Genomic DNA, 13,106 nt, shown 5'->3' with positions numbered 1-13,106 from the left:
TGGGATCTGATGAATAGATCCGTCGATAATGGGGGATAGATAGATGGAGAATGAGAAATAAATGGATAAGAATGAATGCCTAGTATAATATTCAGCTATATCTACACGTACACCTATATACAATACACCTTCTATCTATCTACCGATCTATCTAGTAAGATAGATAGCACGTATACCACGCACGGTCTATGTCTAAGCATCCACCCGTGATACAAAGCATGACAATACTATGCGGAGTACACCCAAAATAAACAAGCCATCACTCACTCATTCGCCCTCCCTTCCCTTCCAAGACTAGAAATAGAAACTAAGTAAAGTCTCCCATTTTCCCTATCCATATATCATACCTATCTATGCCTATTACCATGCCTATACAATGAAGACATATAAAAATTAAGAATAAGACACATGGGATATGAAGAGTGAAGAAGAATGAAGAAGAATACGTAAACTTTCTATCGATATCATACGACTCGGATTGGGTCCCCCCTAGGATAGATAGGTAGGTAGGGAGGTAGGTAGGTAGACAATGTGGAAGATGGAAGAAAAAAATGAAGAAGAAGAGGAGGAGGAGGATAGGGTATGATTGGTAATACACTGATCGATATATTCGACTCAAAGTTAAGAAGAAGAAAAGCGTGGAAGGGGAAGGTGAGGGGGAAAAGGAAGATGAAGATGTAAGAGGAATCGAGAATTGGGAATTGAAAATTGAAAGGTGTGCTGTGGAGACAGACATGAATAGCATAGCTAAGCTAGTTGGTTCACTTGAATAGATAGATAGATAAAAAGGGAATCTTACAGACAGACAAGGGAGGCTAGTAAAGAAAGAAAGAAAGAAAAAAGAAAGAAAAAAAGAAAGAAAAAGAATAAAAACAAGATATTTGCGGCTAGCATGAGGAAGGGGGTTGAAAGATCGCTCATTCATACGGGGGTCGTTTCACTTCACTGTCTTGCGTCGATGACTATGCCTTCGAAGTCTCGGGTTCGGATGTAATCCAGTGTGCGCTGGAAGTGACGCCTCGGGCCCTCCAGACTGGCGTTGGGCTCGTTTTCGTCCGTCTGCAGGTTGGAGTGGATGAGCTCGATGAGGCCGTTGAGATACTTGGTAGTGACGGTTTCGTTCTGTTGATCGAAGTAGTATACGTAGCGGTTAAGGATCTCGACGAAGAGTTCCACGGAGACGGCGGTGTCCATGCAGGCGTCTGCGACTCGGAGGGCACGTTGGAGGCATTCCAGGACGCGTTTGCCGTCGCGGTAGAGCTGTTTGGGGTTAGGATTAAGTATGGTAGCAGAGCGGAGAGACGGTCTGGAGACGTACGTTCTTGGGATCCTCGTCCCCTCGTTGAGGGTTCTCGACGACCCACCAGAGATGGCTGGCCAGGTAGACGGCCCGACATTGATCGGGCTTCTTGAGCAGCTTGCTTCCGTGAAGGGCTGCCTTGGTAATCAGCGTGTCGTAGTTCTCCTTGGAGAACCCGCGGGTTCCGTGCAGCGCTCCGGCAATGACGCAGACGGCCTGGAACTGAGCACGGGAATCGCTGATGGAGTCCTCGTAGATGGTGAAGGCCTGTGCGAAAAACTCGTAGCTGAACTCTTCGAAACCCGTCTGGTCGGCCACTTCTCCGCACATCACGAAGAGACGCAGGGCCAGGTCGGCGCAGCCAGGGTTCACGCGCTGGTAGAGGTTGTTGACACACTGGTGCATGAACCGGTAAAGCGCCGAGGATTGCGATTGCCAGTTGTCATCGTAGTGCTCGCGGGACTTGAGTTTACGCGCCAGGCGTATCGAAACGGTGATGAGGGCGGGCGTGGTGTATCTGATCCGCTCGTTACCATCGAGGTAGGCCTTCCGGGTTGCTTGTAGGAGCTAGACATGCGGGTTAGCGTGGACTTCATCAAATTCAAATGGTTGATTACCTTCAGCTGGGTGTCGTTCTCTGGCGCCCGGATCAGATGAATTATCCTTGCTAGCCATCCTTGCTCCTCGATGGTCTCATCCGTTTCACCCCGTCGTTGAGACTGCAGCCCAGGGTAACCCATAGACTGTTGAGTGCCCTCCTTGATAAGGACCCTCAAGGCTTGTAGAACACGGTCAAGATTGTCGGGTGTGGTGATCAGAGTGCCGTTCTTGAGAAGATTGCGGGCGATTTCGCCGGCGACAGATCGCCGCGTAGGGTAAGATTGAGAGGTCAGGAGCGGAATGTAGTGAGGCAAGGCCAGGCCCGTAAAGATGGAGGCGTAAGAACGAAGGGGTGCGGTGAGGAGATGCAAGAGGTTTTGCTGTGTCGGGGCGGAGTGCAAGTCGGCATGGTCAGCATACGCGGCAGTCTCTCGGGTCGCAAAGTCGAGGATCTGGTCGACGAATTCCAGGCGCTCTGGGTAGGTGTTGAGCGCCAGGTTGACGAGCGAAACCAGCAGTGCCATGGTATCTTGGATGGGGAGGCCGCGGGTCTTGATCAGGTTGACCACTTGCTCGTAAAAGATGTCGTACAGCTTGACATCGACCGGGATGCCAGCCTTCTCGTCGCCATCGCCGTTGGCCTTGGGTTCGCCTTCTGTGGTGTTCGTGGTTTCCGTCGACTCCTTCGAGGCCTGTTCAACGCCATTCTCCTCAGTTGCGTCTCCAGCGAGTTCCTCTTTCTTTGTCTCCTCGGACACGTTAAGTTTCTCGAGGAGCTTCGTGACAGCTTCCTCTTCCTTCTGCTTCCTTGCATCGGAGTCGAGGGACGATTCAGTCTCACGGGCGGCGTAGGCCGACAGGCGGTCCATCAACCCAATTACGATCTTCTTCAGGTCCACATGCGGGTTGAGTCGAGAAATTGCTGACAGCAAGAGATCAAGCGTGTAGAGGTGGAATTCATCAGGGAACACCTTGGTGATGACTACGTCATAGGATCAGCCTCGCAGTTCCGCGACAAAAAGAACGCTCTCACCTTCAAGCAAATACTCCTGCGCCAACACATCCCGGCACTGGACGACCTGCTCCAGCAGCGCCTGCAGAATACCAGACTTGTAGCCCTCGAGGTCGACCAACTGGCTGAGTCGCACAACATTGCTACCAACCAGCAATTCGAGCTCCCGACGTTCCTGCATACGCTTCTCCCGCTCGCGAGAAGGACCCTGGTGCTGCAGCCTGACCCACAGCTTGTTCATCTCGACGAAGTTAGTCAAGACGAAGTTGATCGAATCCTGCATGTTGCCCTCCGGGCCATCTCCGGAGCCCGTGGGAAGGTGATCCCTCGCCTGCCCGGAGAGATAATAGCGCAGGAACAGGCCACGGATGGGATGTTGCACGCCGCGACTCATTTCCATCATGTCCTTCATGATCTCCTTCACCGGGGCATCCTCGACGGACATGTAGACCGTGCCCACTGTGATCATGAGGTAGAGTCGCGGGATGATGTTTCCGGCATATTGAACGAGTTCGTACAGATCCGCCAGGTGGTTAACGGGGTGGTTCTCTTTCAAGTACACGGAGAGGTGTCGCAGGGCGTCGAAGACGGCCATGTACAGTTCGTAGTATTGCTTCGGGCCAAGGCTGGGGGTTCGGAGCTCGGAGACCAAGGTAGATCTAGACCAATTGACAGGAGTTGTCAGTTTCGCAGCTCCTTCGTGGGTTATCTTGCCCCCCCCCCCCCCCCCGAATCCACTGCTGCCTGGAGGAGGGGGGGGGGGGTGGAAGAGGGGGTATTCGCAGCTGAAGCTCACCCGCATTTCAACGCATCCATTAATTTTCCGGGGGTCTCGAGACATTTTCGCATCATCTGCGACTGCTGGCGCACGACGCCCAATGCCTCCTCGAGGAGACGGCTCTGGTCTTCGGGGGGCGCTATCGGGCTGGCCATGGTGGATGTGATGTGAGGGGAGTTGGAGTCAGTGGGTTGAATCGGGCGGTAAACACCTGGTCGGAAAGGGGGAGGGGCGGAGGAAGGGATTCAATGAGGGGGAAGATAGGGAAAGACGGCGCGCTGGGAAGGAGGAAGGGAAAGCAGGCAGCTCCTGGTCCATAGACAGGAGAGAGGGAGGGAAAACACAAGAGTGGAGGAGAGATGAATGTGAATGCGGACATGCGATCAGGACGTAAGTAAGTCGGACGGCTGGCTGGCCGGGGCGCGGGTTATGTAATGGCGAGCTGCGGCGGCTTACCGTACCGTACCGTACCAAGGACGTCACCGCACGAGGCGGCTAGTCCCGTTTGGGGAGGCTCCAACGGTCGACCGCTCGCTTATTCAGCAGTGTGCAGCTGTTTATGATCCTCCTGTGCCAGTACGATTTAATCTCGCAAATCACTGCAGGACACCAGCTGCATCTCCAGGTCCAGAGAGTCCGAGACCCTAACGCAGGGACCAGCTGGGTTCTCCGCCAGAACGTGGGGCTGCCACCCAGAAGAGGGGGAAACAGGGGAAATGGAGAAGACCCCAACAAAACAAATTAATTGACATATGTGCAATTTACTGGGCAACTACGCACGGTACTACGTAATGCTTTACCCGTCGGCCTCGACTTTTTGAATGATCACCATGCAGGAACGGTAGACAACCAGGTCCTTCCCAGACAACAACATCAACATCATTTACGGGGTAGTATACACTCTTGACCCTTTATCGACTAGACTTTACCATTGGCCATTCTCACTATTGATTGGCTGGTCCACACTTAACCTAAGGCTTGGTTCAGGTAGATGGATAGATATTACTGTCAGATGGCCATTGGCGATATACTATACCCGTAGGTAGCCCTAAAGCCGACAATCGAGTTAAAGACTATGGCGAGGGAAGAAGGGAAAGAGAAAGAGCAACAACAAAAAAAAAGCAAAACAGAAAAATCAAAAAGTAAGAAGTAAGAAGCAAAAAAAGGAAAAGCAGAAATGATGTTTCTACTAGGGATACACTCTGCAGGCCAAGGTAGTAGTAGAATACTCGTCTAGTAACGAGTCTACCATCGCAACATTCCAGAACCAAGAGCGAGAAGCCCTCCCCTATCCCTCAGATGCAAACCTTCCTGCTACTAGTAAGACACACATAGCAATAGGAATAAGTATAACAAAGCGAAGAGGAGTGATAGCACCTCGGATGCCTGCACAAATTCTCCAGCGAACAATCACCACCACAAGCGAGATTATCCTCTCTCTTGGTAACGCCTTCATCATCATCATCATCATCATCATCATAATCATCACCAAGGGCCTCCACCGTCGCCACGGCGGTATCCAGTTCTGCACACAGCTCGTCACCAGCAATGGCGATGACTTCCTCATCCTGGGATGTTTTCAAGTAATAGCCTCCATTTTCGGGGTTCAGGAAGGTTTCGGGGTTCTCGGTGACCAGGTCGTTCAGCGCCTGTCTGTCTTGCAGGACGATGACTCCGGCTGGCGGGTCGGTTTGGTAGCGGGTTACACCTTCGGCCATTGCTATGATGCAGAGAGCGACGTATACGAGGGGTTTGAAGATGTCTTTCATTCTTGGCTCGATGGTACGACGGACTCGGGTTAGTTTGGTATAGTATTCTTCGGGCTGTTGAGGGGATTGCCTACCTTGGTTCAGTACGAATGGATCGTCGTCTATAGCAATCTGGTTTTTGTTTTCAAGAGAACTGTCTCATGGTTAGTCTTTGTTGTAGAAGGAACAGGGCTGAGTAACTAACCAGTAAACAGCTGGACAGATGCAGATGCAATAACCTAGAATTCATTCCAAGCCATCCAGTCCGAAAGATACACTCGCCGACGCAGAAAGAAAGAGAGAAGAAGAAGAAGAGGGAAAGCACATCTATTAAATAGTCGCCCAGGACCTCAGTGCTCAACCACCCCGTCCAAATCCTCTATCCATCAACATTAGCAAGGTTACATCAGTCCGACAACTAACAAGGTATATGCCAGGGCCCTGTCATGCTAGAAGGTATACTAGATATAGCATAGCGCAGTCTCTTCCGGCCTCAAGCCTTGAGCTAAAAAAAGAAGCTAACTGTAAAACTGGACCAATGATTCACCATCAGAGTGAGACATATCTCTCACCACTATCTTGAGTGGACTGGATACTTACAGCTTTTTCTCAGCCTTCTCGGCCCACTACACTATTGGTTTGCTTCTGGTACCCTGAAATCCCTCACTCATCAGGTATCCTGGATTAATCCCTCAAGTCTATGGGAGTTCTTCGGTTTCTAGCCAGGGTGGAACGGACTTGAATGTTTAATGTTTATACTACTGTCTCTACTCTCTGTCAAAACATCAAAGGTAAACAACGAGAACACCCCCAGCCAGATCCCCCAGACCATGACATAGCATGACACGACATGACATGACATGACGCTTAAGCATGCCGTATCATCTCCCTGGGCCTGGACTCAAACAATTGCTGCCAGCCATGGACCGACTATCCGGTCCGGAAAAGAGCGGAGATCCTAGCAAAGCCTGTGGCGACTAGCCTGGCTGTAACTTGCCTGGTACTGTTTCTATTGGATGGTTCGTCTCGAAAAGTCTCCTGTGGTCTCCAGGCCTGTTTAGCTGTCAGAGCACTGACTGTTATCGCCTTCGATTTCAGATACTATATTGCTATTGTAGATGGTCATTTCAGATCATGTTTTTTTTTTTTTTTGCCTCTTAGCTCTCTCTGCCTGGGTACTCTGTCAGTTTACTGGATAGGGTTATCTCGTTGAATGGAATGTCTTTCTCCTTCAAAGGGATATCTCTAGGCTCCAGGGAAAACTTGCACAATGGGCTAGCTATATCAGGTTAGCGAATTAATTGACTACGATGTAGTATCATGATATTCTTTGGTCCTACTGAAAGAAATGTGAGGTGAAGAAGCATGTATAGAGAATGTTGTTTTTTGAAAATGAAAAATTTATTCATTCACAAGAGATCTATATCTACCCGAGTTTCACGCAGTCAATTTGGCCCATAATCATGCAAAAAAGAAAAATAGATACCATGAAGAAAACACATCAACATATGCAACCAAACCAAGCAACAAAAAACAAAAAGGAAAGAGGGGGAAACGCCCCATCCATGCGCATTTTCATGACCACATCTCTCTCTCTCTCTCTCTCTCTCTCTCTCTTTCTTTTTCTCTCATCATAGCAAGTATGTAGTCATGACATGTCGTGAATGTGATAAATAAACCAACCCAAAAGAAAACCCCGAAATGTAAAGTAAAAAGGAAAGTTCATTATAAAAAAGCCATCGCTCACTCGCTCGCAATTTCATCCATATATCCATGTAATTGTAATTCAATCATACCAATCGTTGAAACCATCTTTTCGCGTAAAAAAAAAAAAAAAAAAAAAGGAAAAGGAAAGGGGAGATAAGAAACGGTCAAAAGAAGAAGAAGAAGAAGAAGAAGAAGAAGGCTAGTTTAGATGTCACTAGCGGTCTCGTTCCGGGCCTGGATCGAAGCAGTGCCGTTCGAGCTCCGGGCTCCCAGAGCCTTCACGGTGTGGTCGGTGGAGTTGGCATGCTTGTCGATGACAGCAGCATCTTCAGTCAAGGCCCGAGCCATGGGCTCAGAGACCTTGGTGGAGTTCAGCTCGCGCGAGGTGACGTTCAGGCCACGAGTCGCGATCTTGGAGATGGTGTCGTTGCCCCGGGCAAAGACCTCGGCGGTCTCGTTGCTGCGGGCGTGCAGGGCGTGTGCCGTCTCGTTGTGGGCGCGAGAAAAGACTTCGGAGGTGCTGTTGCTGTTGCTGTTGCTGTTGCTGCGAGCGTGGTGGCCGTGGGCAGTCTCATTGTGCGCAGAGTGGGCAAAGACCTCTTCTGTCTCGTTGCTGCGAGCATGGTGACCGTGGGCAGTCTCATTGTGCGCAGAGCGGGCAAAGACCTCTTCCGTCTCATTGCTTCGAGCATGACGACCATGCCCATGCCCCGTCTCATTGTGGACAGATCCACGAGAGTTAAGAGTAAACCGCTCGCTCAAATCAGCGGCATCCTCAGTGCGGGCAACAACCTCAGCAGAGCTGTTACCGCGGGCATGCAGGGCATGTTCGGTCTCATTGTGGTGACCTCGGGCAACGACCTCAGATGGTGATGCCGTATCATTGCTTCGAGGGATGATGGCACGAGCGTCTGTGCTGTTGTTGCTGCTGCTGTTGTTGTTGTTGCTGGAGGAGGAAGCATCGGCGATGGAGCCGAAGCGACGGAAAGCCCTCTTGTTGGAGTCGTTGGCCTCGTGGCGCTCGAAGGGGGATCCGCTGGCGGTGGGCTCGAGGGTCCAGGAGGGGTAGGGGGTGGAGGAGGAGGAGGGGGATTGGGTGATGGTGATGGTCTCGACGACGGGGGTGGTTGGGCCGGCGACGTCGACGACCTTGTAAGGGAGGTTGTCTGGGTCTCTGCGCTCGAGGGTGTCGGTGTCGTTCCCCCGGGGCTGGAAGACGGGGATCGCGTGGGCGGAGAGCGAGAGAGCAAAGAGGAGGGCGGCGGTATGCATGGTGATGGAGTGTGGATGCAATGTATGTGGGAAATATATCAATCAGGTCTAGAGATCTAGATATCAAGAGAGAGAAAAAAAAACGAAGAGAATTGAAGATAGAGAGACGATGCAAAAGATGTCTATAAGTAAAATATAGAGTGTGTGATCGCTAAAGACAGTCTTTTAGTCCTTAATCAAAACCAGAGCTGATGAATCTACCATCCAGAGAACAGACGAGAGGACGCCCTCAATTTATCACCCCGATGCCAATGCCACCACAGAACCACGCACACACCGACCAACGCAAGCCCCGGAAGATTAAGTTGGCGCCTAGAACAAAAAAAATTACACCCATGACGAGCGAGCAACGAACGATCGACAAGACCCAGACATAAGGGATTGTATGTATATTCCATCATAGGCCGGCACAGGACCCATCGTCGGGAAGAAAAAGGTGCAGGCTGGCGGCATCACGATGCTGTCAAAGGACTCAAAGGAGGCTGGGAGGGAGGGAGATGCCAGCCACGTTTGTTTTGGGACTGGCCCGTTGAGATCCACCCACCGATGAGGAGGTACCGAGATCCTCGTAGCGATTGCCGATTTCTATGAATATCCACGACCAGCCCACTGGTCGTGGATGGAGTAAAGGAAGTCCGTAGATACATAACTAACTACTAGTATCTAGTTACAAAGAAGATGCATATTCAGTTAGTCTAATCGTGCTAACCGTGCTAAAAGTAGAAAAGGGCAACTAAAACCTGCTAAATTAACCCGTCAAGTCCCGTGACCCGGGACTAATGTGGCTGGGGATCCACTCGCGGCTGTGGCTGCCGACGCGCTGGTTGGCTGATCGAAGTGTCAGTCATCCACGCGCAGGCCGGTTTTTCGCCATCATGGCTGCTATTATTATTATTACGGTGTACTCCGTCCGTACTATAGTACGATCCATGTACTATGTATATCTCCCAGGTGCCTGGATATTCCGTCCACGCAATCGCAATGGCTGGGTAGAACGTCGATCTCGTCTCGCTGTCTACGTCATTTCCTGAACACTGCCCTCTTCAGACTCCAGAGAGTAAGTACGGTGTACGTCGGAGATGTCTGGACGGTGAGTGAGTGAGTGAGTGAGTGTACATGTCGGCATGGGATCTCAAATGCTTAGCGGATAATACCACGAAAGCAAAAGACTACATGGCCAAATTACGTTCCGGCCGAAAACTACCTATCTACTACTAGCTAGGAAACCTGCACCGCCGAACATTGGCCGAGAACATAAGTACATTCCCATGCAGCTTTGCATCCGGCAGGGTCTACGGTACGGAATATAACCCGAACTCACCAACTCTAAACTATACCATACAGATATCTATCTACCTACGTACGACAGACTTACTTCTACGACGACGAACATCTACTCCATCTGACCGCAATAAACTAAGCGTCCCATCTGACTCTCAACTGATCAATGCGAAAAAAAAAAAAAAAAACAGTTTAGATTGACTGCGGACTTCGGTGCATTTGACTTGACCAGGACGACCAAGTACAGTCGATAGGAATAAATAGTAAATAGTAGATGCATCCTGTGCTTTTAGTTCTCATGCGAGATACCGCCGATTGACAGACTTAGTTTGCATGTATGCGCAGTGTTCGCAGGGAATGGGGAGGCTACGTAATGCTTTTGGCGGTCGAATGAGCTGTCTGTCCTCCGGATGGAGGAGGGCCAATCAGCCATGTTCTTTTAGGAGCACTGCTAACCGTTTATCTCGGGTTGATAATTATGCTATGCTATGATATGATTCCACCGATGGGAGGGAGTAGAGTGAATAAGGTGCTATGGAGTATTGGAGTATGAACAGACACGACTTCATCTTCATCGCTAAGACAAAGCCAGATCCTCGACCCGGACCAGGCCGCATCCCATGCCCGCCGCCGCCCACCCCGCGCACGACTGGTTGGGGTTCCACGAAAGCGCCGTGACGTGGGTTCCCTCCTCGAAGACGGTGATCACCGCGGCGCCATTGACCAGCTTGGGATCGCCGACCAGGTTGCGCAGCAGGCTGGTGCTCTCGGCGCGGTGTCCGTCGTGGAACCGACTGGTTCCCGAGCTGTTGGCGTCCGGGCCGCGCACCCATTCGTGCTGGAACCAGGTCTGTTGCCATTGCTTCTCCTTGGCGTGCAGCATGCGGCGGAGGGGACTCGTCGCCTGAACGGTGCCCTCGGTGCAGCCGAACAGGACGCTCGGGTGCCAGGAGCTGCACGGCCCCACGGCGGAGATCATGCTCGGGAGCCGGGCTATCGCGGTCGACGTGAAGAAGCGTCGGACGGCGAGGAGACGCGCAAAGTCGTTCTCGTCGCTCGAGATGAAGCAGTGCAGCATGGGGGAGTACGTTAGATGCGCGGAGCCCACGCGCATGCGGTTGGTGTTGACCATGTCTTTGTGAGGGTCGACGATGGATGTCAGCCGGGTGTCTCCATCCATGGACGTGGTGCATATGATGTGAGGGTTGGTAGGGTAGGCGGAGGCGATGCTGAGGACCCACGTCGAATGGAGTTGCTGGTAGAAGTAGGGAAGGGGGTTTGAGGGCGATGCCTGCGATGGTAGGATGCTCCAGATGGCAACGAACCCGTTGGCACAGCCAACAGCAAGATCGCTCGGGGAAAGCCATGTTAGACATGTGCATACGGTCGATGGTGCCTTCGCTTCAAACACAGGAGATTGTAGTTTGTCTGGAAAGTCAGCACGGCACGGGCCCTTCTCTCTCTTGGTCAGACTTACAGAATTCCGTCTGCTTTGGATCACGACCCAGTTTGATATCGATCACTCGCACGCGGCCATCTCCCCATATACCAGCCAGAAGCCCGACGTTCTTCTGCGCGCCCTCGTCATCTTCATCCCGCGGCGCTCGAGGCATCGGGCACCAGGCCATCCGCCTCAGGTCGCCCCATTCCGTACACACAGCGAGGCGTAGTCGGGGCTTGAAGGTCATATCGATTGTCCGTGTCAGAGACTCGGCCTCCTGGGCCTTGAACGCCCAAAGCTGCAGCACACATGGATAAGGCGCTGATGGCCGGAACGCTGGAGCGGCCTGGTCCTTCAACGGGTCGGGATACTCTTCCTTTTGGTCTGGTAGTATCGGAGCCACCGCCGACAGATACTGCGTGAGGCCGCCTTGATTCGGCACCCAGGCCAAACACTGGATTTTCTGTCCCAGATTCAGAATCCAACCTTCTCGCTTCTTCTTTTTTCGTTCGCCACCCGATCCCGCCTTGCCCTTACTCTCCTGTTTCACAGGTTTGGACGGGACCTCGCCCCATGCCTCCCCAAAATCAACCACATCATGCCTCCCCAGCGAAAACACCTTCTGACCCTCAAGTGGCCCTACAAGCACGGTATGTTCCCCCCGGGGACGGGGGAAATAAACGCGACGAGCGTCCTTCTCTTTGATCTTCTTCATCCGCTGCGACTTCCTGAACCTTGCCCCCAGATCCTCATCATAATACCAATCCCACCCACGAGTACTCTCCCGCGGCAATTCATCCGACTCCAGCCCAAAGCTCCTCCCGTACCCATAATCATTCACACTCGGCGCCTCATCCAACGTCGCCCGCGTCGGAAACGTAGAATCCAAACCCCTGCACCATTGATCCCTTGCACTCAGAACAGAGAAAAGGTCCCTATCGTCCGTCCCAAAGGTAACCCGCAGGTGGACGGCTTTCCCGACATGTTCGAGCGGGTTCCACGATCCGCGGGAGTGCGTCTCATCACCCGCCAGCGCGATAGTCCCATCCGGACGTCTCTGCTTAGGAACCCTCGGCGTGGAGGTGGCAGCAGGCTTGCGCCGACGCCGAGGGGCCTCGTTGGCTTGTGAGACGGAGGCAGCGTCGTCGTCGTCATCGTCGCCTTCTTCTTCATCTTCTTCTCCTGCATCGTTATCGTCTTCAACCATCTCCACGTCGTTGTCTTGGTACTCATCATCGTCCTCTTCCTCTTCATCTTCATTGCCGTTTCCCATATTGAAATCCTCGTCCGAGGTGTCGTCATAGACGGGCTGTTTGGCCTTCCCCTTGCCCTTTTTGCGCGTCGCGACTACAGAGGGGTCTTCATCTTCGTCGCTGAGCACCCCGGCAGCCTCGAAAGGGTCATCGATGTATTTTGTTCTGGCGCCGGGGGCGCGATTAGATCTGCGCGGGCGAGGAGGCATCGTGCCGGTGCAGCTTGAATTTGGCTAGCTAGTGCGGGTTGCCGAGGAAGTCGCTAGCGCATGTCGTACAGGTTTTGCGATTGAGCTGATGTGGCTGGTGGTGGTGGTGTTACAGCGCTAGCTAGAGAACATTCTGTATATCTGTTGTGGTTGTTGTTCCAGGAGAGTAGCGTACGAGATTGACTAGTAGGTAGATATGTGCTATAGAAATAAATTCGAGAAGAGAGAGCGAGAGAGAGAGAGAGAGAGAGAGAGAGAATGATGCCGGAGCTACTTATGCTAATTGCCCGATTCGGGCAAGACGGGCTTGGCGTACCGTACTTACCCCTGTAACGGTGGCGTTACATTACCCCACTTGGAATTGTTACGTTGCTGGGAGAGGTGTATCTGAGTATCTGTACGGATGGAAGGAGAGGATGAGGGACCTATACAATTGTTTTCGATGTAAATACTTGATCGGACGGCTGTCAGCATCCCTCCAGTATCCATGTCCCTCCGATACTCC

The 13,106-nt window shown here is 52.0% G+C and overlaps 4 protein-coding genes across 4 annotated transcripts; all 4 read right to left on the bottom strand.

Moving 5' to 3' along the window:
- Positions 1 to 942: 942 nt before the first annotated feature.
- Positions 943 to 4,032, bottom strand: BO70DRAFT_425204 (vacuolar protein sorting-associated protein 35; the record flags this gene model as incomplete). Its single annotated transcript, XM_025547659.1, has 5 exons — positions 3,709 to 4,032; positions 2,934 to 3,571; positions 1,918 to 2,882; positions 1,319 to 1,867; positions 943 to 1,260 (listed from the first exon to the last, which is right to left on the bottom strand). Exons 1-5 carry the CDS (start codon positions 3,843 to 3,845, stop codon positions 943 to 945), a joined length of 2,607 nt encoding a protein of 868 aa, XP_025404254.1. The 5' UTR covers positions 3,846 to 4,032.
- A 953-nt stretch (positions 4,033 to 4,985) lies between these two features.
- On the bottom strand, positions 4,986 to 5,459 carry BO70DRAFT_391918 (uncharacterized protein; the record flags this gene model as incomplete). The annotated part of the gene is made up of 2 exons (XM_025546251.1): positions 4,986 to 5,001; positions 5,083 to 5,459. The coding sequence occupies 2 exons, from the start codon at positions 5,457 to 5,459 to the stop codon at positions 4,986 to 4,988; spliced, it is 393 nt and encodes a 130-aa protein (XP_025404253.1).
- Positions 5,460 to 7,124: 1,665 nt separating this feature from the next.
- Positions 7,125 to 8,512, bottom strand: BO70DRAFT_12922 (uncharacterized protein). The gene has a single exon (XM_025538009.1). The coding sequence runs from the start codon at positions 8,415 to 8,417 to the stop codon at positions 7,350 to 7,352; it is 1,068 nt and encodes a 355-aa protein (XP_025404252.1). The 5' UTR covers positions 8,418 to 8,512; the 3' UTR covers positions 7,125 to 7,349.
- Positions 8,513 to 10,275: 1,763 nt separating this feature from the next.
- Positions 10,276 to 12,802, bottom strand: BO70DRAFT_384036 (transcription factor TFIIIC subunit TFC6; the record flags this gene model as incomplete). The annotated part of the gene is made up of 2 exons (XM_025545625.1): positions 11,176 to 12,802; positions 10,276 to 11,126 (listed from the first exon to the last, which is right to left on the bottom strand). The coding sequence occupies exons 1-2, from the start codon at positions 12,599 to 12,601 to the stop codon at positions 10,276 to 10,278; spliced, it is 2,277 nt and encodes a 758-aa protein (XP_025404251.1). The 5' UTR covers positions 12,602 to 12,802.
- Between the last annotated feature and the right edge of the window lie 304 nt (positions 12,803 to 13,106).

This window comes from Aspergillus heteromorphus (assembly GCF_003184545.1).
Source record: "Aspergillus heteromorphus CBS 117.55 chromosome Unknown BO70scaffold_1, whole genome shotgun sequence".
NCBI lineage: Eukaryota > Fungi > Ascomycota > Eurotiomycetes > Eurotiales > Aspergillaceae > Aspergillus > Aspergillus heteromorphus.
The sequence above is the reverse complement of the archived record's forward strand: the minus strand, read 5'-3'. Positions and strand labels throughout refer to the sequence as shown.

Bases quoted from the DNA above. Each gene is read 5' to 3' on its own strand.
- BO70DRAFT_12922 (XM_025538009.1), bottom strand. From the start codon at position 8,417: ATGCATACCGCCGCCCTCCTCTTTGCTCTCTCGCTCTCCGCCCACGCG.